Genomic DNA, 21,719 nt, shown 5'->3' with positions numbered 1-21,719 from the left:
TGGGGCAGGGAGGGGTGAGATTAGGGACAGAAGTTCTTTGGCGGCCATCTCCTCCTCGCAAGAGGTCAGGATGCCCAGCTCGGATGTAGTTGTTACATCCCTGTGTTTGATCTTTGCCGTGTCCCTGCTGCCACAAAGAACTGTAGACGTGACATAATGATGGTGGTGGTGGGAGTGGTGGAGCCCCGGAGACGGTCCTGACCTCGAACCCTCCGCGCGTCCTCCTACCCTGCAGAGGAGGGGCCTGGGTGGGACACACGGTGATTTCAGGAACTGCAGCGCCGCCGTCTGCTGCGTTGAACGAGCCTCTGAATGGGTGGCTGGGCCCGCCCAGGTGCCTTCCCGGCAGTGGCTGGGGATGGAAGGAAGGAACCGGGAGCCTCGGGCACGGGCCCGGCGGGGTCCAGGCACCTAGCCCCCCGTCCTGGTCTGTGCGGCCTGCGGCTCAGCCTGCGGTCCTCATGGTTTGCTTCTGCCCCCACAGCCTCGCCGCTCCTCCTATTTGCCAACCGCCGGGACGTACGGCTGGTGGACGCCGGCGGAGTCAAGTTGGAGTCCACCATTGTGGTCAGTGGCCTGGAGGATGCGGCCGCGGTGGATTTCCAGTTCTCCAAGGGAGCCGTGTACTGGACGGATGTGAGCGAGGAGGCCATCAAGCAGACCTACCTGAACCAGACGGGGGCTGCCGTGCAGAACGTGGTCATCTCCGGCCTGGTGTCGCCCGACGGCCTGGCCTGCGACTGGGTCGGCAAGAAGCTGTACTGGACGGACTCGGAGACCAATCGCATCGAGGTGGCCAATCTCAATGGGACGTCCCGGAAGGTCCTCTTCTGGCAGGACCTGGACCAGCCGCGGGCCATCGCCTTGGACCCCGCTCACGGGTAAACCCAGTGCCTCTGCTCCCTGGTGCGAGTGGGTGGGGTCGTGATTTCTCTCTTGAACTTACTTGAGCCCACGTACCTTTTTTAGAGAAAATGCGGCAGTCTTAAATGGGTTCGCTTTCAGAATTTGTTGTTGTTGAGAACCATTTCCCCGTGATACCCTGTGTTATGGGTTTTTTTAAACTCGCTGCCTCTGCTTGGCCGTGGATTCGAATCACTAAACGTCCCAGATGTGTGTGTGACGGTGTCCGAGGAGGTGCGAGCGCTCTGACAGGTAGAACTCACACCTTTCACTTCCTTTATGACTGCATCAGCTGAAAACGGGGGGAAAAAGTGAAACTCCTTGTCCAGAAGGGGAACTTGCTGCAGATGGTTTCTCTGGTGTCTTCTGGAAGCCCTCTGCTTCCCCCTGCCTCCCAGTCTGGCTGAGCTCACGTGACCTACGAAGGCTCAGGGCCCAGCCATGAGTTCCAGGTGGGGTTTTGTGAGTGGCGGCAAAGCTAAGAACATGTGCAGAGTTGAAGGCTGGGATGGAGAGATTGTGGGGAGATGACCGAGCTGCCCAGCCAGGCCAGGCTCATTGCAGACTTTCATGAGCGGTAGCTGTTCGTTCGGTCATCCTTCGGCCCTCTATTCCCTCTTCCTGCCACCTGGGAAGGACACACTCTGAGCCAGGCTGCATCAAGCTAGGCACCTGCCTCCTGGCCGTGCTCGACCCACTGCTGGGTCTGCCCACTCCTCTGCTGTTCATGTGTCAGAAACGGCTGTTGGGCATCTGGAACAGAAACACCATAGGACTCTGGGTTCTGGTCCTGATGCCCCTGACTTGCTGTTGCCCCTGGCAGTGCCCTCCCCTGCCCTGGAGGGGTGGTAACACTGGCCGCACTGCCTGCAGCCCAGGATGGAAGGGCCTCTCAGCCCGCCCTGGGGTGGGTGGAATGAGGTTTGGGAGGCAGAGGCCTGTCCTGCCAGCGCAGGTGCGTGGGTAGCTCGGGGAGCACCCTGGGTGAGGGGGGCTCTTTGGTGGCCAAGTAAACCTCCTTACGGGGGCCTTCTCGGCGTGTTGACTGAGAAAGCACACTAGACTGGCTTCTGATGTCGGAATAGCTGGCGCCTTCTGGAGCTGCTGGTTTAAAAGCTGAGTGTTTGTGTGTGTGTGAGCTCCATTGGGGGGTGCTTGGTACTTGGTTAGGAGATGCTCAGTTGGGAGGTGCTTGGTACTTGGTTGGGAAGTGCTCAGTTGGGAGGTGCTTGGTACTTGGTTGGGAAGTGCTCAGTTGGGAGATGCTTAGTACTTAGTTGGGAAGTGCTCGGTTGGGAGGTGCTTGGTACTTGGTTGGGAAGTGCTCAGTGAGGAGGTGCTTGGTACTTGGTTGGGAGCAGTCGTCTTCATGCTCACACCCAGGCTGGCTTTGCCTGTAGCATCCCTAGGAGTTGGTCCATCTCTGGCCCTGTCTTTTCTTATTAAATGTTTGAAATCTTTTCTGATCTTGCCTCTGAATTCTTCCCCCAGATCCTGCTGGGATCACACCCCTGCCCCTGAGGTAGAGTTGACTTTGGTGTTGATGCCCTGGGCAGGATATCTGAGGCCCCAGCCTCTCCCCCACATCTCCCGCCGCCCCAGTGATGTGTCTGATGCGTGACGGAGCGAAGTAGTGGTGCTAAGTGTCCCACTCACCGGATCGAATGGCGGTGAGAACGCTGGGCTCTGGTCCCAGCTTCGTCTGTGGTGTGATCGAGGTTAGCAGTGTCCGCTCCGTCCCCTTAGACACCGTTGCCCAGGAGGGAAGGACTCCAGGCCAGTGCATAGGCACCATGGGCAGCGCCCCACTCTGCCGAACACTGGCCTGGCGGTGGTCCTTGCCGTGAGTTCAGGCTGAGTCCTGAGAGCGGGGACAGTGGGCTTCGTTCTCTGTCCTGGCCACACACTCATGTCTACAGGGAGCATCACTGCCTCCTCCCGGCCCTGTTGGAACCTCTGTTGTCTCCGTGTGTCTGTCCTCTCGTGATGCAGCCTTTCTGCCTCACAACTAGGGTCCCTCCTTAGATGAGGGGATACTGCCCCTGCTACGTCATCAGGAAGGAAGGTTCTCAGTCTGAACGTCAACCCCAGGGTGCACGTGACCAAGAGCCCCATAGCCAGGAGGACCACAGACCCCAGGGCCTGGACTTGGTCAGGTTCAGCAGCACGGGTGGCAAAGGGCAGGTATCCCGGCGAGGCTGGGGAGGCACCTCCACTCCCAGCACCAGGTGCCCACTTGGGCAGCAGAGCGGGCTCCAGGGAGGACTCTCTGGCCCTGAGGACCCGGGGCCGGGAAGACATCAGCCCAGCGCTGGGCGGGGGGGGGGGGGCCGGGCCTGTCCCAGCCCAGGAGGGGCTGCAGTGGCTCCTGGGTCTTGAGTTAAAGCCGGGCTGAAACCCAACCCCCTCTTTAAGATGCAAAATGGCCCTTCCCTAAAATAACACACAACCACAACCGCAGCCAGCCTCTGCCCTCTGCGCGCTGAGACCAGGCTGCAGGGCTTTGCTTCAGGAGTTGATTTTCCTCCGTGGAGCTAGGCTGGGCCTGTGGCAGCGTTGAAGGCTCTGCACGAGCACATCCACGCCAGCTGGGCTCTGGGAACAGGGTGGCTCGCAAATTCCCCATTTAAGGAAACCAGCCGGGCCTCTGTTATGAAACCCGGGGGAAGGAATGTGAATTATGCTCCTCGCGGAGGTCCTGAGCCTGCACATTTTCCGGCCTTTCCCGTTGGCCACCAAGGAGCGTTCAGGGAGCATGTGAGTGGATGGCTCTGAGACTGATTCTCCCGACACCTTCTGGGCAGCCGGCGGGAGGGCTGGGCTCTTGCCAGGCTGCTGGGGGTGGGAGAGAAAGGTGCCTGCACCAGGCCGGCGGGAGCCTTTGCTGAGAGCCTCGGGTGCCCGGAGAAGTTCGCCACCACCCCAGGCTGGGGGGTGGGTCAGACAGCGGCCAGGCTCTGACCTCAACCCGAGAACCGCGTTGTGCTCCCAGAGCTTGTGACCTGGGGCAGCGCAGCCTTCCGGAGCCTCGGTTTTCTCACCTGTCCAATGGGAATAGTCCCTGCGTCACTTCTTCAGTGGAGAGCAGAGTGGAGAGCTTGTTGGAGAGGTGTTCCAAGTTCTCTGACCCCGTGGGGGCTGGAGAGCAGGGGAGCTTGGTGACGATGGCCGGGTGTGGTTGGCCCCTCGCCGCACGTGAAGCCCCCGGGAGCTCATTATCATCGTCTGTCACCACCCGTCTAGCAGCTCCGAAGTGACACCCCTCTGGGAAGGCCCCACGGCCCCGTGGATGGGGGTGGCCTTCGGAGCGCCCATCTCGGGGGAGTGGCAGCTTGTGTGCGTGTCATTTTCTCTTTCCTGCTGGACAGAGACCCCCACCAAAGGGCAAGGCTGGGCCTGTTCTCCCCACGTCCCTGATGACTTTGCTGGTCCCTGGTGGACGGCAGCTCAGGCTTTGCTGAAAGGCATGAGGTTTTACCTCTGAAGATGTGGAGGCTGAGAGCGGGAGTGGAGAGGGAGTGCGGGGAGGGGACTTGATCCGTAATAGAAGCAGCTCGAAGGGAAGCAAGCCTATGGGCCCAAGCAACTAGGGCGTCTGAGAAGTGGCCTGTTTTCGCTCCCGCTGTGTCCCACGGCCCCGCCTCTCCCCGTCTGGGCTTGCGCTGTCTTCCCTGGCAGACCCTCCCACGAGGGCACAGGTGGCTCCCGGGGGCCCCCTGCCCTCCCCTTGCAGGCCGACTCCCATCTGCCTGTCTCTAAGCAGCCACTAAGGCTGAGGGTAATGGGTTTGTTGATTGCTCAGGACTGACCTGTGCCCCCTCCAGGAGGGGGTGTGGGAGCAGACACACCACCTGGAGAGTTCATGAACCTCGAGTGGAGGCGGGGTTCCTCAAAGGGGAATCCAGGCACTGTCCCCCTTCTCTGCGGAGAGACACCGGTGGACAAAGTAAAGTGAAACAGGTCTGCCACCCCTTGTGCCCCATGGCTTGTCCACAGCCGACTGGGCCAGAAACCCAAGGGACTCATGTCCTCAAGGCTGGTGCGGTTCCCTCTGCTCTCCACTGAAGAGCCATGCTGAGAGGGCGCCCCTCCTGGACATCTGGGCCGTGGTGGGGTTTGAACCCATCAGCCCCGATGCCTGCCTATTATCTCTGCTCATGTGAAGGGACATCAAATAAGGAAGCCTCTAAGGAGGCGGTGGTTTCTGGCTGGAAACTCTAAGAACATGGTTCAGCAGAGCTGACTCACCCACAACCCACCCAGGAATAACTGGTATGTTTCAGTGAATACCTCACCTACGCATTGTTGTTTTTAACAGACTTCATTTTTTTTTTTTTTTTTTGCGGTACACGGGCCTCTCACCGTTGTGGCCTCCCCCGTTGCGGAGCACAGGCTCCGGACGCACAGGCCCAGCGGCCATGGCTCATGGGCCCAGCCGCTCCGCGGCACGTGGGATCTTCCCGGACCGGGGCACGAACCCACGTCCCCTGCATCGGCTGGCGGACTCTCAACCACTGCGCCACCAGGGAAGCCCCAGACGTCATTTTTTTAAAGCAGTTTTAGGCTCACAGATAAATTGAGGGCAAGGTACAGAGAGTTCCTGTATACCCACGTACATTTAACCTTTGTCTTTTGACAAAGATTCAATGTCACGTATCCATGGTTGTATTATCCTACAGAATCGTTTTGCTGCCCTACACATCCTCTGTGCTCCGTCAGTGCATATCCCTCCCCAGTCCCTGGCAGCCCCTGATCTTTTTCTGTCTCCATAGTTTTACCTTCAACAGTGTCGTATGCGGGAACCATAGAATGTGTAGCCTTTTCACGTTGGCTTCTTTCACTTAGTAACATGCATTTAATGTTCCTCCGTGTCTTTTCATGGCTTAATAGCTCATTTCTTCTTAGCACTGAATAATATTCCATTTTACATATTTTAATTGCCTTTTAGAAGTTCATTTACAGCGTTTTCATAGTAGCAAAAATTCAGAAGCAACGCAAACGTTCTAAGTGGTTTCACTTAAATAATTTACCGTACTATATAGCCATTAAAAGAACAAGGAGGGTTTCGACTAGTAAGAAGAGGATACCTAGAATATGTTGCTAAATGAGAACAAGTGGAAACAAGTATATTTGATTATCCAACTTTGATTAAAAATTAATATATTACACGGAATTCCCTGGTGGTCCAGTGGTTAGGATTCTGCGCTTTCACTGCCGAGGGCCTGGGTTCAATCCTTGGCTGGGGAACTAATAAGATCCTGCAAGCAGAGCAGCCAAAAAAAAAGAAAAAATTAATATATTACTGACTGCTTAGAAAGCAAATCGGAAGTAATGTTACCCTTGGCCCGGAACATTGGGCGAGATTTCAGGGCAAATTCACTGTCTCTGTTTCATATGCTTGCATTCATATAGACAGAAATCAAAAACGAAACAAACACGAGCTTTTCTCATCGTGCTTCTGTCCTCCTTGTTAGGTACATGTACTGGACAGACTGGGGAGAGATACCCCGGATCGAACGGGCAGGGATGGATGGCAGCACCCGGAAGGTTATTGTGGACTCGGACATTTACTGGCCCAACGGGCTGACCATCGACCTGGAGGAGCAGAAGCTGTACTGGGCGGACGCCAAGCTCAGCTTCATCCACCGCGCCAACCTGGACGGCTCCTTCCGGTAAGTTCCGCCTGGCTCTGGGCCCCCACCTTCCCCACGGGGCCCTGGCCAGTCCCAGCTGGGCGTTGGCTGATCCTTCCCAACTCAGGCCAGTGGTCTCAGACCTGAAACCCTGGGGGCCTGAGGCCTGCAGGCCTTTTCAGAGCTAAGGTCCATAACAGTGCACACACCATGTCTGACATCCCACCCAAGCAGGGTCTGGGGTGGCATCTGCATCTATTTTATAGCAAAATGTAGAATGCTCATTCTAAGTGGGATCGCAAAGGCTAAAGAGCCCTACATCCAAAGCAGTTTCATGGCTCCTCAGGGTGAGCATCGAATTAACGTAGGATCCAGCAATTCTGCTCCTAGGTTTATGCCCCCAAAGAATTGAAAGTTGGTATCGAAGTAAATACTTGTACACGAATATCCATCGCGGGAGCATCCACAATAGCTAAAAGGTAGAAACAGCTGAAACGTCCACCAGCAGATGAGCGACGGATGGATAAGCAAGACTGTGGCATATCTGTGCAATGGAGTGGTGCTCAGCCATAACAAGGAATGAGGCACGGGTGGATGCCACACCATGGATGGGCCTTGAAAACATGCTGCTAAGTGAAAGAAGCCGGACACCAAAGGCCACATATCGTGTGACTTCATGGATGTGAAAAGTCCAGAACAGGCGAATCCTTAGGGACAGAGGGCAGACGGCTGTTTCCGGGGGCTGCGGGGGGAGGGGAGATGAGGAGTACCTGCTTGGTACGCTCAGGGTTTTCCTGTGGGGGTGGAAATGTTTGGGAAACAGCTGGCGGTGGTGGTTGCACATGGTGAATGTGCCACGCAGCCCTGAATTATTCACTTTGAAATGGTTGATTTGGTGATACGTGAATTTCACCTCAAGACATGTTTTGTATGTTTGGTTTTGTTTTCTTTTAAATTTATTTATTTAATTAATTTATTTTTGGCTGCGTTGGGTCTTCGTTGCTGCGCACGGGCTTTCTCTAGCTGTGGTGAGTGGGGGCTGCTCTTCGTTGCGGTGCGCGGGCTTCTCATTGCATGACTTCTCATTGCAGAGCACGGGCTCTAGGCGTGTGGGCTTCAGTAGTTGTGGCAGGTGGGCTCAGCAGTTGTGGCTCACGGGCTCTAGAGCGCGGGCTCAGTAGTTGCGGCGCACGGGCTTAGTTGCTCCGCGGCACGTGGGATCTTCCCGGACCAGGGCTCGAGCCCGTGTCCCCTGCATTGGCAGGAGGATTCTCAACCACTGCATCACCAGGGAGGTCCTGTTTTTGGTTTTTGATTGCGATATAATTGGCATATAACATTGTATTCATTTTAGGTGTATGACGTTGTGATTTGTTGTGATTTGTTATATGTGTATATTGCAAAATGATGACCGCAATAAGTTTAGTTAACATCCATCACTATAGAGAGTTACATTTTTTTCTCCTTGTGACGAGAACTTTTAAGATCCACTCTCTTGGCACCTTTTAAGTATACAGTACAATATTGTTAACTATAGTCACCATGCTGTATGTTACATCCCCAAGACTTACTTATCTTATAACTGTAAATTGGCACCTTTTGATCCCCTGTACCCATTTCACCCACCCCCCTCCCCTGGAAGCAGGGGTTCTCTGTATCTCTGAGTTCTGTTCTCTGTATCTATGAGTCTGGGTTTTATTTTTTTTATTTTTTTATTTTTTTTGCCGTACGCGGGCCTCTCACTGTTGTGGCCTCTCCCGTTGCGGAGCACAGGCTCCGGACGCGCAGGCTCAGCGGCCATGGCTCATGGGTCCAGCCGCTCCACGGCATGTGGGATCTTCCCGGACCGGGGCATGAACCCGCGTCCCCTGCATCGGCAGGCGGACTCTCAACCACTGTGCTACCAGGGAAGCCCTAATATGTTTTATTGAGTTATAATTAACATGCAATATTATATTAGTTTCAGGTGTAAAACATAGTGATTCAATTATGAAATGGTCACAATGAGAACAGCTAACCACCCATCACCAAGCAAAGTTATTATAGTATTATTGGCTGTATTTCCTATGTGTACGTTACATTCTTCCCCATGACTTATTTTTTTTTTTAAGATTCGATTTTTTAAAAAAATTTATTTATTTTTGGCTGCATTGGGTCTTTATTGCTGCGTGCAGGCTTTCTCTAGTTGCGGTGAGCGGGGGGCTACTCTTCGTTGCGGTGCACGGGCTTCTCATTGTGGTGGCTTCTCTTGTTGCGGAGCATGGGCTCTAGGCGCGCGGGCTTCAGTAGTTGTGGCACATGGGCTCAGTAGTTGTGGCTCGTGGGCTCTAGCGCGCAGGCTCAGTAGTTGTGGTGCATGGGCTTAGTTGCTCCACGGCATATGGGATCTTCCCAGAACCAGGGCTCGAACCCACATCCCCTGCATTGGCAGGTGGATTCTTAACTACTGAGCCACCAGGGAAGTCCCCCATGACTTATTTATCTTGTAGCTGGAAGTTTGTACCTCTGATCTCCTTCATCTGTTTCATCTCTTCCCCTACCCGCCCCCTTTGGCAAACACCTGTTTGTTCTCTGTATCTATGAATCTGTTTCTCTTTTGTTTTTTAGATTTCACATATAAGTGAAATCATACGGTATTTGTTCTTCTCTGTCTGACCTTTTTCACTTAGCATAATACTCTCCAGGTCCATTCATGTTGCCACAAACGACAAGATTTCATTCTTTGTTATGGCTGAGTAGTGTTCCGTTGTGTGTGTGTGTGTGTGTGTGTGTGTGTGTGTATACACACACACACCCCCCATCTTTTTTTATCCATTCAGTTTATCTCTCGACAGACACTTAGGTTACTTCCATATCTTGGCCATTGTAAATAATGCTGCAGTGAACACAGGGGTACATATATCTTTTCAAATTTGTGTTTTCATTTTCTTTGGGAAAATACCCAGATGTGGGATTTCTGGATCATATGGTGGTTCTATTTTTAGTTTTTTAAGGAACCTCCGTGCTGTTCTCCATAGTGCCTGCACCAATTTACATTCCCACCAACAGTGCACGAGGGTTCCCTTTTCTCCACATCGCTGCCAACATTTATCGTTTCTTGTCTTTTTGGTAATAGCTATTCTGTTCTTCCTCTTCTATTTCTTGGAATAATTTGAGAAGGATAGGTATTAACTCTTCTTTAAATGTTTGTTAGAATTCACCTATGAAGCCATCTGGACCTGGACTTCTGTTTTGGGGAAGTTTTTTGATTCCTGATTCAATTTCATTACTAATTATCGGTAACTATTCAGATCTTCTGGTTCTTCACGATACAGTCTTGGAAGATTGTATGGTTCTAGGAATTTATCCATTTCGTCTAGGTTGTCTAATTTGTTGGTATATAGTTGTTCATAGTATTATCTTATGATCCTTTTTAGTCAATAAATCTTTTTAAAAAGTGACATGAAGAAAACAGGGAAGAGGCAATGTCAGGTCAGGCTGGGAAAGAGCGCGAGTGTATGATTTTTGGTTGTTCAGTGATACCTTTTGAGTGTGACTCCCTCCTCAGTGCTGTACCGGGGACTGAGGACACGGTGGTGACCACCCATCCACAGTGTCCACCTCAGGAAACTTATAGTGGGGTGCGGGTCATTAAACCAGATAGTCGCATACTACCAGCTGTGTGAATTACGATTCTATTACCGTCGTCCATAATCTCATTAAAAACAAGTTCTCGTTTGCTGGGTATTATAAATACACAGATGAGAATAGCTTTTTTTTTTTTTAACGTTGATACAAGTTTAATTTGCTTTGATAATATAAATTATTGACATCGTAGGAATGAGCAAGTATCAGTAACTTTGGTCCGATTTGTGTTACGTTGTTAAAGCATCAGGCAGGACAGGTGTGCTTCTCATCAGCTTGTTGTCACCAGGTGTGGCGTCCTCCCTGCCACTTTTCTTCCTTCTTTCTTCTCTGTGGGGCACTTTGGCAACAGCCCCCGTTCTGGAAACGGGTTAGACAGGGAGCAGCTGGGTGTGCAGGGCCCCCCACGTCACTGTCAGGGGTGGCGGGAGGCTGGCTGGGTCTGGAAGGTGCCCTGCGCACCCTGGCAGAGGGTTCCTGGGATGCCCTGGGCTGGTCTCACGCTGCTCCATCACCGCTCCTGTTGTCCTGCGGGATGTCGATGGGTCAGCAGTGACAATGGAAGGCTTTCAAAATGGGGAGCACAGTGGGGACCCCCTGACGGCTCCTCCACCCGCCTCCCCCCCCCCCACCCACAGGCAGAAGGTCGTGGAGGGCAGTCTGACGCACCCTTTTGCCCTGACGCTCTCTGGAGACACTCTGTACTGGACAGACTGGCAGACCCGCTCCATCCACGCCTGTAACAAGAGGACTGGAGACAAGAGGAAGGAGATCCTTAGCGCTCTCTACTCGCCCATGGACATCCAAGTGCTCAGCCCAGAGCGGCAGCCTTACTGTAAGTCGGGGCCAGGCTGGGGGTGGGGCAGCTGGGAGAGGCCCCTCTGCAGAGCTGGCGTCGGGGTTGCTTCAGGCAGGGTCATGCCCCAGCGGTCCTCGGGGGTGGCAGAGGGATTCCCAAGGAAGGTTGCCCTGTTTTCAAGGCCCAGTGGAAGTTACGTGTTTATTCATGAAAAATCTGCTCCAAGTCAAAGTTCTCAGCCTGGGGTCCCCATGGGGTCGTGGCAGGGGTCCCTGATGGTGAAAAGCTCCTGTGACAGGCAGCCAGCAAGCAGGGCCAGGGCCTCGGGCTCGCCCCCTCCCACGAGGACCACCACCTGTTCTTACGGGGACCCCACTGGTTCCCATGGGGACCACGGAGCGGGGCGGATTCTGGCCACGGTGCTGTTGAAGGTTCCAACTTTGTACTTAAGAGTGGGCTCCCAGGGGTGGGGCTCTCTGGAGTGGTTTTCTGGGGAGAACATTGTGGTCCTTACACGCAGGTGGGTTTAATGCTTTGCATTTCATGGGTACCACCCTCCACCCTGTCCTGGGTGGAGTGAGATGCCAGGAGTATTTGTCAGTTCATTTGCACGCTGGTTGTGCAAGGGCTTGGGAGAATGAAAACATTGTCATCAGCTACCAGAGGCTCGGCCCAGTGGCCAGGTGTGGCCACCAAGCTTCTGTGCAGAGCCCATGGGGTCCAGGCATGTCACAGAGATAAGACAGGCCTCTGCTCCAGGACCCCCCGGACCCAGGGCCTCCCCTTACCACGCAGGCAGGTCCTGGGATCCTGCCAGGGAGGGCTGGGGACAGTCTCCGCAGAGGAGGTGTCCTTTGAGGGGCCCTGAAGAAGATGGGGTTTCTTGTGGTAGGAGATCGGGAAGAGGGGGCAGGGCGGGGAGGATGCCCACACTGGGAGTGGTGGGCGTGGGTGTCTAGGGCCCATCCGGAACCTCCTCCCGCCTGCCCTGTCTCCCAGACCACACGCAATGTGAGGAGAACAACGGCGGCTGCTCCCACCTGTGCCTGCTGTCCCCGAGGGAGCCCTTCTACGCGTGCGCCTGCCCCACTGGCGTGCAGCTTCAGGACGACGGCCAGACGTGCAAGGCAGGTGAGCCAGGGAGCGGCTGGCGGGAGGGGCGGCCACCAACCTGGGTGCCCCACGATCTGCTTTCCTTGGGGAGGGGTTCACGCGGCCCGGGCTCTGAGCGCTGACAGCCGAGCAGCCGGGATTCAGGTCAGATCTGGGCTCTGCTGCCTGATGGGCGAACGACCTTGGAACTCAGGTGCCCATCTGTAAGACGGGGTCGTGCCAGATGGCAGAGACCCCCAAGTAACGAGCGCACTGCCGGCACGCGCAGTCGCACCCTAAAAGCTGGCTGTCTTTGGCTATTGAATCAAAACTGTGTTTATTGTAACAAGAGCAATGGTGTTAGAGAGTGTGCGAAAGGAGGTTCCCAGCAGACACATCCTCCGCTCCTCCCGCCCCTTCCAAGTGCTCCCACCGCTGTAGTACCTCGGGCCCTCCTGGGAGCTCATGTCTTTGCTTTTCTGCTTTTTCATGAGCGTTGATATGGAATTTGTCATTCCTTTTTTCAAAAAATATTTATTTTTGGCTTTGTTGGGTCTTAGTTGCGGCACGTGGGATCTTTGTTGTGGCATGTGGGATCTTTCGTTGTGGCGCGCGGGCTTCACTTTAGTTGAGGCCTGCGGGCTCCAGGGCACATGGGCTCTGTAGTTGCAACGCGTGGGCTTAGTTGCCCTGCGGCATGTGGGATCTTAGTTCCCCGACCAGCGATCGAACCTGCGTCCCCTGCATTGGAAGGTGGATTCTTAACCACTGGACCACCAGGGAAGTCCCTGTAATTCATTTTTATCCTTGCATCCCATTCGCATGGACTCTGTGCTGTAATAACCCTACCCCCTACCCCCATACCCCGGCATGCCGTGGAAACCTAGGTTGTGAACACATCCTGAATGGGAGCTTTCTTTGGTTGCACCAAGTTCAGTTGATCGCCTGCCCCCCACGCAGGTGATTCTCTTTGCTGTAGGTATTTTTCCACCTCTTGATTCTCCCCTTTGGTTTTCGGGCACTTGCCGCTTCAAAGACTCGTGCTGTTTTTAAAGAAGTGTCGCCCTTCTCCATCGCACTGCCTGGGGGCCTTTACTGCCAGGTGTGGGGCTCGGGATGTGCTCTCCCAGAAATGAGACGCATCCAGGATACAGCCTGTCCCTGGGGACATCCAGGGCCCAGCCCAGCCCAGCAGGGGGGCTGGCTACCTGAGATGGACGGCCAGAGAAGGTCCTTCCCAGGAGGCACCATTTAAGTTGAGGCTTAGAGGATTAGGAGGGAGAAGGAACAGTGAGAAGGAAGAGCCTGTGGGCTGCTCTGAGGCAGGAAGCAGTTGGTATCAGGACTGACCTCACAGGTGTCTGATCTGTGCAGTCACATGGGCCCTCGAGTTCCGAAGGGCCCCGTGCTTGGTTTCGTGCTCTGTTGTTGACTTGAAATGCTTAATAATTTTTGCACAAGGGGCTCTGCATTTTCATTTTGCAGTGGTTCTTGCATGTTACGGGGCCAGTTCTGCTTTGTGTCTTGGAGAAACTAAGGGAAATCTGGAGATAGTCTAAACATTTCCATGTATCTAACTCTGCTGTTTTGTCCACGTGTGTCTATACATTTCACTTGACATTATTGCAGGAGCATTTGCAATGACAAGAGGTATGTATGCTTCAAAAACCTGCGTTTTAGTGTCTGAAGAATGTTTTATCAAGCGGGCATACCTGTGAACCGTGTTTCCCTTGTCGGACATTTCTCTTCTGTTTGTGATTTTGCAATTTCCGAGTCCTGCTGCCGTGAGAGTGCTGGCTTGGGGCTTGGCCCTGGAGCTAGAAGGATCTGGATGTGGCGTCTGTTGCTGCCATCGATGGGTGCTGTCTGCCCGAACCCTGTGTTGGATCGATTGGTGATGTCTTCTCTGGGAGAGGGAGGGGGACGCAGGCATGGTTGCCATCTCTGCCCACTCCGGGTGTCTGGAGCCAGGCTGCGTGTGGACATTTGGGGAAGGAATAGGGATGGACACAACCCCCCAGAAAGGTGGGTCATGCAGTAGTGCCTGCCCCGACGGGGGACCTTGTGCAGCCGCTTCTGTTAAGGGGCCCAGGAGTGGGGTGTGGGCAAAAATGAGGTGTGAACCCTCATAGAAGCCCAGAGTCATGGTCCAGTGAAGCTGCACAGCTGGAGAAGCCTGGAGTTCCAGAAGCGACTTGCCCAGGCTACCCTGGGGTACAGAGAGCTACTGGTCATCTGGCGTGGATGGTGCCTGGTGCCTCCCTTTCTTATCTGTGAGATGAGGGTGGGTGCCACGGACCACCCCCTGCCAGGGAAGCTGTGGAGGACCCAGTGCATTAATAGGAGTTGCAAGTGCCTACAAGGTGCCCTGTGAGTAGTGGGTACACAGTATACGGCAGCCATGCCCCCCATTCACACCACTGGCAGCTCATCAGGCCCAAGGGGCTAGGTTTACCTCTGTTGTCCAGGGGTCCTGCCACTCCTGGGGGAGGCCCCATTTCTTTTCCAACCAGAAGAGGCCGAGGCTGTAGGCTCCTTTCGGGTTCCTAGCATCCCAGTAGCTGGAGCCTCTGAGCTCTGGGGACCACTGCCCAGGGTTGAGCCCTTTGAGAGCATTTTGTTCCCTCTGCAGGCATTAACTGCGGGGCGAGGAGGCCTGGGGTGGAGGGCTTCCTGGAGGAGGGGCCGGAAGCTCTGCAGTGGGTGCTGATACCGACACCTACGGCGGGCGGGGGGGTGGGGGTGGGTAGAAACTGGGGGATTAGCAGCAAAGCCTGTCCTTCCTGTCGGAAGCTGGTTCCCAGCCTCCTTCAGGAGGACGGCCAGCCCGCAGATTCCCCGGGATTCAGCTCTGCGGCCACCTTCCCTGGTCTTACCTGAACTGTTTTTGCGCCCCCCGAGCCGTGAAGGACACTTTTACAAATAACCCAGTTGGAGAATGCCAAGTGCGCGGAAGAAAAACGTTTTTGTTGTCATTCCGAGGGGCTCCTGCTTGGGTGGGGGTCTGCACAGAGGCAGGCGTGGGCTGTCTTTACACTGAGCCTGCGTCCTCCTGCTTTTGCTCCAGCTGCCCTGTCTAGGGTGTTAGGTCAGAAGGAGGGAGGAGCTCACAGAGGGACAGAAGCCATGGGACAGGAGCCTTGCTTTGCATGAGAATGTGACTGCTGGGGTCCTGGTTTTTATAAGACTGGTTCCCACCCCACTTGCTTCCCAGTAATGCACTGGTTGGTTCCGGGGGTCAATGGCGGCTCCTGTACCTGCTGCCCTGGACCTGTTTGAAGTTAAAGGGGTCCGGGGCAGCTGGGGTGGGAAAGGGTAAACAATTTTCTAAATGTTTTCGTTGAAGTCGAGAAGAAACCCACAAGCTTCTCAGAGCATTTCAAGGGTTTGCCCCCAAGATGGCTTTCTGGAAATTCGAGGTGGTTCTCAAACACCTCTCCATATTCTTCAGCCGGGCATGAGTGAGAAAGGGGTCCTGTCCCCGAGGGCCTTTCTGTCTGTTTGGACGACAGAGCGAGTCAGAGGCGGTTCTGTGAGCGAGGACCTAATGGGGCCTCGGGCCTCAGATGTCACAAAAAGTGACGGCTCCGTGGCAAACTGGGGGCTTTAGGACACGGGTCTCTCACCCTCCGGTTTCTATTCCTTGCCACAAAATATCATGTTAAAGGACAATGTTTGATTAAAAGGCCCAATCCTATCACCTGAGCGCGGTAGCCACTTTCCTTTCCTCAGGCGGCCTTCTGAGCTGCCAGGCTCCTTCGGCGATGCAGTTCTGCATCCTGGTGGACATAAATTACACGTGGAATGTGGGTTTTGAGTGCTGACGACGTGCAGGGTATCAGATGCGAACGCTGCCTGGAGACAGTGGCTGGTAACACGAGGGTAATGGGAAGAAAATGAGACACTAAATCCTACTGAATGTCACCAGCAGAGCTCTGAGGACCTGGTGCAGACACCTCACCGGCCGGAAGAGAGCGGTGCCCATGGAGAGCCGCCAGGGTCTTCTGAGGCCCGGTGTGTCCAGTGGGAGGATGGAATTCCGGGGCTGGCCGAGGAGGCCCTGGGATCACTTGGGGATCTCTTCTTGGCTTTGGAATTGGTGAGGTCCAGTGTGCTGGGGGGGTGGTGGTGAAGAGCCCAGGCCACACAGTGGGGGCTCAGGAACTGGCCCTGGGCTAGAGGAAAGGCCTTCGGGAAAGACAGAAATGGACAAAACCCGCGCAGGTGTGACTTCCATCCAGAAGGGGCTGTGTCAGAGGCAACAGATATAACATGGCTTTGGTCTGCGGTTGAGAGCCTGCCAGAGATTTTTGGGGTGAAAAGGAAATTCCGTCTCAGGCAAACCCAGAATTGAAGAGTGATTTTCAATCCTGTGATGGCTTTCTATGTCCAGTCTTCCTTTTACGATACCTTAACTCACGTCCAGGCTGTGTGATCTTGGGAAATTGACTCAGCCTCTCTGTGCTTCTGTCTCCTCAGATGTAAAAAGGGATGATCGTAGTACCCGATTCATGGGGTTGTTGAGAGGAAGGCCTGGATGCCCCACAAATATGAACTGTGCTTGAATTTGAACTTGAACTAGGAGCCAGGCAGGCAAGATGGCAGGAGAGCAGTTCTTCCCTGGACATTTGGAACCAGAAGTGGACGTGGAGGCCAGCTGGTGCCGAGAGGAGCTGGGAGGGGGTGTGGGGTTTGGGGAGCCCTCCTCACACAGCCGGTGAGGGCGCCGGGCACGTGGCTCTCCTTTCTGTGGGATGCAGGCCGGCGTCGGGCTGGAGGGTTTCTGGGTTGGGGGGGGCAGGGACCTGGCTGTGTTGGAATTGCTCGGCCCCTTATGTCACATCCAGGTTCCCCGGCCCCAGCAAATCAGTCTCCACGACAAGGGATAGGGCATGGGAGGTGGAGAGCTGCCTCTGCACTGGACACGAGCCCCAGGCAGCCGCTGGGCAGCGGGTCGGGCCACCCGCACAGCCGGAAACACCTCAGGATTTGAAGCCAGGGCGTGACTTGTGGATTCTTGGGGCTCTCATCCCAGGTGTCTGACCTTTTATGCTTCGTGGAGCTGAAGGTGAAGAAGTTTTTGTGACATGTGTGAATCCCATCTTTTCCTGATTTTGAGCAAATGAGAGCCAGCCCTGTGTAGGGGTCATTGCCTTCCCCAAGGAAGGAACTGAGATGGGGTGATGCTCGGACCCCAGAGAATGGGGGCCTGCGACATCCCAGGGACATGTAGGGGTCCCCCGAGAAGCAGAGGATGCAGTGGGGGCGGAATCGCTCGCTGCTGGACGCCGGCAGAGCGGGGAGTCCGTCAGCCCTCCGAGCTGCAGTTTCCTCGCATGTGACCTGGGGAGATCAGAGGACCTCCCCCTGCTCCGGGTGCGGGGGTGGGGGGGGCGGAACACTCAGGATGGGAGACTCGGGACTCCCTGCCTTTGGCCTGAGGGGCGTCTCATGTCCCACGGCCCTGCGGGTTGGGTAACACCCACTGGCTCTGGGGTGCCGTGTCTCAGGTCCCCAGGGAGGGTCCTGTAGGTTCTGAGACTGGGAAGGATGTCACAGCAAGTGGCCCCTCCTCAGCTCTGGCTCTGCTGGGGGCTGGGTGAGACCTGGGGGGCCGAGTGACTCTTGTCCCCCAGGCGCGAGCGGGCCAGGAGCCCATCCTGGGCCAGGCCGTGCGCCCGCACGCCCTCCAGCCTGAAGCATGGGCCTCCCCGCACCCTCCCTCGCAGCTGCACAGACGGAGGTGCCCAGCTGGCTTTGGTTTTCCCCATGTTTTTCCAATTATGTGGAATGGGCTAAAAACGGCAGCAGCGGGGCCTTCTTTGGGAGTTGCCACCACGTCCGAGGGAGACTCCTGCTGCCCTTGGGCTGGACCTCTGTGGGACCTGCCCTGCTGTTTTGACTTTTGTCCCTGTGTGTTCCTCGTGCCCGGAGGCTTCTGGGCCGTGCGCCCCCCTCCTCCGGGCCTGAGCAACCTGGGCGAGTGACCCGTGGGCCCGTGTCCAGGGCGTGTGGCCTCACCACCTGGGGGTGGCCAGGCTGTGCTGGGGCATCATTCTCTCCCCCCGCCCCGGCCTTTCCAGATGAGGCTGCCGTCGGGGCAGGGCGGGAGTTGGGGGCCTGGTGATTTGCAGTCCGCCTGCCGCACCTTGCCAAGAAGGAGTTTTAACAGATGTTCTCGGGGACAGGAAACAAAAAGACGGCGGGGATGTGGCCGGCAGAGGCAGCGGGAGGAACAGAGGCGTCCACTGTCGGGTCTGACGGGCAGACTGACAACTGGGCCCCTCACATCCATCCGTCTGTCCGGGAGGATTAGCCGAGGCTCAGGGCCAAGGAATAAGGGGTGCGTTTGTTCCCAGTCTGGCTGTCTTGTCACTTATCAGGGAAGTAGGTCGAAGGGAAAAGAAAAGAGGCCCTTGTGGCTGAGGCCGCCGCCGCCCGGGCTGTGATTGGCGTCGGCTCTGCAAACAGAAGGCAGCTGCCGCTCTCAGCCATGGACCGTGAATTTTTAACAGCAAGAAAATCAGATTGCACAGTCCCAGGAAATTGTGTAACAAGCCCAAGCACTAACTTTTTTTTTTGTAAGAAATTGAGGTATAACGTGCGGACAATAAAGTGCACAGATTCTAAGTGTACGTTTTGATGAGCTTTGACAGTTGTATACATCAGCCTAACCACCACCCCTCGACAGATACAGAACGTTTCCACCACCCAGAAAATTCCCTGGTGCCCTCGGCAGCTCCCCCCGCCCCACGGAGGCAGCCGCTGTCCTGACTTCTATCACCGCGGATTAGTTTTGCCTGTTCCGGAGCGTCACAGAAATGGAGCCACACAGCATGTGTTCTTTTGTGTCTGAGTCTGAAGACTAACTTTTAAACCTAATAAAAGAGGAGAGGGGAGCATGTCATATTCTTAGAAAGAGAAAAGTGTCATCGTGGGGCTGGGGCCCGAGGCAGACGGCGCCTCCTGGGTGTGTCAGCTATACGGATGCCCGTGTGCACTGGCCGCAGAGTGAGACTGCGGTCACCCCCTCCCCTACTAGCCCCGTCCCTCCTAGCCTGTCCGACATGCCCCTTGCTTCTGCAGCTGAGCCCAGCTCCAACCTGGCCCTAGACTGACCCCGGAGCTGAGACGGCTCCCCTCAGCTTTGGAGACAAGTTCTGGGCTCTTAGGGTCCAGGCCCTTGTAGACCCCCCCAGCTCCCAGGCTGCCCTTCCTGGCCATGTGCCCCTCGTGCCCGCTCTGGCTTTGGTGACAGCTGCAGATTCCCTGTCTGGGTACCGCTGACTGTGCCCTTGGGCCTGGGACGACTCTCCAATTCCATGTGCCCTGGGGGCGGTGACCAGAGGCCCCGGGTCTGCTGGGCTGACCCCTGGGGCTCCTTCAGGCCTCTGTTCAGATGCTGCCAGCCCCCCGAGAGGTGTGTCAGGCTCTGTTCCCACCTCCACGAGGAGGGAGGGATGCTGGCTTCCCGTGGGCCTCGCCAGGCCCGGGGAGAGAGCTGGGAAGTCGGCTAGCTGCCTTCAAGAGCTTTTGCCGTGGAAGAGCTGAGGTTCTTTGGTCGTCCTGGGACCGGGAACGACTCCGGCGACTGTGCCAATAGGGGCCTCCCCATGTCCCTTCCCGGCCACCCCCAGGGACAGGCTTGGGTGGGAGTCGAGACATCTGAGTCTGTCCCGGATCCCGCAGCACGTGGCTGTGACCCCGATGAAATGCAGGATTTTCGTGCCTCGTCGACCTGGGAGTTATCGGACAAGATCGTATCTCTGAAAGTGCCTTATAAGCTGTCACGTGCAGGGCGCTTGAGTTGGGTTCAACCGTGTAAACCACTGCTGCTTGACCACCTTGAGCTAGAGAGGTGGCATTTTCATATGGCTCAGCCCACTCTGTGATTTTGGCCTCCACTGCTGGGCAGGGTGGGCAAGCCCAGTAATAACGTTTCTGTGCTCATTGGTGCTCCTGGGGGCTGGGGGGGGGGAGGGTGGCGCTGTGTGAGGGAGGCTCTGTGGCTAGCCTGCTTCATAGCCAAGGACAGGCAGAGCTCGCTCAAGGCCACGGAAGAAGGGACAGAGATGGGACCTGAACCCGGGCAGCCTGGCTCAGGGTCTGCCCCAGCCCCTGCCCTGCACCGCCTGGGCCCCGGGGGAGTCCACATGTGGTGCACCAAGGTCATCTGTGGGACACCTCTGGTCTGCCCTCCGTGTGGACCAGCAAGGCCCCCGTGTGGGCTTTTTAAAGAACTGAGCCACCTGCCTGAAGAGGTGGGACGCAGACTTCCTCATGCAAGTCCCCAGCTGTCTGACAGCCCTCAGCCCGCACTCCTGCCTTTCGGGGGACCAGGCTGCCCACTTCTAATTTGTCCAGCCGGCCATACTTCGTTCAAACGTGTCTCTCTCTCCCCACCCCCCTGGGTACCTGGGTGTGTGTTCAGTGCCGCTGGGAGGGGACGTGCTCTGGGGCGGTGGCCTCGAGCTCCGGGGCTCGCCCGCTTTGTCATGGGACCTCCCAGCCTCGCTGGGGACCTTATCCACACCCGAGTGCTACCTGTGAGGACACAGGCCAGCTTACTCGCTCAGCGTCACTCAGTGAGGCAGCGGGGCTGGCCTCTGGGGGTCACAGGGCTGGCGCTAACCTGGCTGCTATCCGGCCACCCCTGGACGCAGGGCAGGGGTGACACCGTGCACACAGCCCCAGCTCCAGGCTGGGGTGCCTGTCTGGCTGGTGGTTCCCAGGGGCTGCAGCCTCCCCGAGTGCTGGCCTGGAGGCCGGGGGTGGGCCGTGCGGGGGGACAGCTGCTCGGGCCTCGGGTTTCCAGCGGAGCCGGTGCCCGGCCTGGCCACTTCCTCTGCGCCTTGTGACCCTGCGGCCGCTCGGCGCGGTTTCCTGGGCCTGGGTGCCAGCTTGTGGTCTCAGTGTTTGTCCAACCACTTACCCCCGGGGGGCAGTGGAGAAAATCAATTGCTAAAATACAAAAAGAAACCAGCTGCCTGCCGGCTGTGAAGCTGTTTATGGCCTCAGAAACTGCAGCGTGGAGGGCGGCCTGTGCTGGGCCTGGCTCTGCCCTTGTGGCAGGAGGAAGCTTCTGGGGTTGGTGCGGCCTTGGGGGGACCTTGGGGCGTGAGACTCTATGTGTGGGGGGTGGTCCTTCCCGCCGGGGGCCGTGACCTTGGACCTGCAGTTGGTTCAGCGAGGGGTGGAGGTGATGTCCACCCTGCCCGCTGGGTTGGAGGGCGGGAGGTCAAGGGCCCTGCCTCTTTCATCGGCGTTAATTTGGTCAGTCTATTGCCTGGGATGCGCTGTTACTTTGCCCTTTAGTGAAAAATCCCTTTCCCCACATTGGGGCTTCGAGGGGCTTAACCGTGAGGCCGTTTCAGGTAGGTTCCCACACTGGGCGACCGCCAGCAGTGTCCTGCTGGGCTGTCTGGGGGTCTGTGGGTGCTTCTGCCCCATCCTTTCCTTCTCCTGTTGTTCTGCACCCCCAAACAGCTCAGAACCTGGAGGTTGAATAGATCGCACCCCGTCCCCCCAACCCCGGCCTGTGGCAATTTAATGGAGGGCTAGGGCGCTTCTCCCACCCCCCCACAGTTGGCCTAGTGAGAAAGACCCGGTGGGTCCCCGGAGTCCAGACCCACCTCCCCACCTAGACCATGCGATCCTCTAAGGACGAA

At 56.1% G+C, this 21,719-nt stretch overlaps 1 protein-coding gene across 8 annotated transcripts in view; it reads left to right on the top strand.

Annotated features, from left to right (window-relative positions):
* Positions 1-21,719, top strand: part of LRP5 (LDL receptor related protein 5) — a 108,699-nt gene that overhangs the window by 28,125 nt on the left and 58,855 nt on the right. For all 8 annotated transcript variants that reach the window (XR_009542291.1, XR_009542290.1, XM_060158318.1 and 5 more), the window contains exons 2-5: positions 485-881; positions 6,378-6,575; positions 10,799-10,995; positions 11,959-12,090. Coding sequence is in view for 6 of the 8 variants with exons in the window: in XM_060158318.1 (XP_060014301.1) it covers positions 485-881; positions 6,378-6,575; positions 10,799-10,995; positions 11,959-12,090 (924 nt within the window). In the remaining 2 variants the exon portion in view is untranslated. The remainder of the gene's footprint in view (positions 1-484; positions 882-6,377; positions 6,576-10,798; positions 10,996-11,958; positions 12,091-21,719) is intronic.

The sequence above is a fragment of the Lagenorhynchus albirostris genome, chromosome 9, assembly GCF_949774975.1.
Source record: "Lagenorhynchus albirostris chromosome 9, mLagAlb1.1, whole genome shotgun sequence".
In the NCBI taxonomy this organism is placed as follows: domain Eukaryota; kingdom Metazoa; phylum Chordata; class Mammalia; order Artiodactyla; family Delphinidae; genus Lagenorhynchus; species Lagenorhynchus albirostris.
This window is presented reverse-complemented; position numbering and strand designations above follow the sequence as displayed.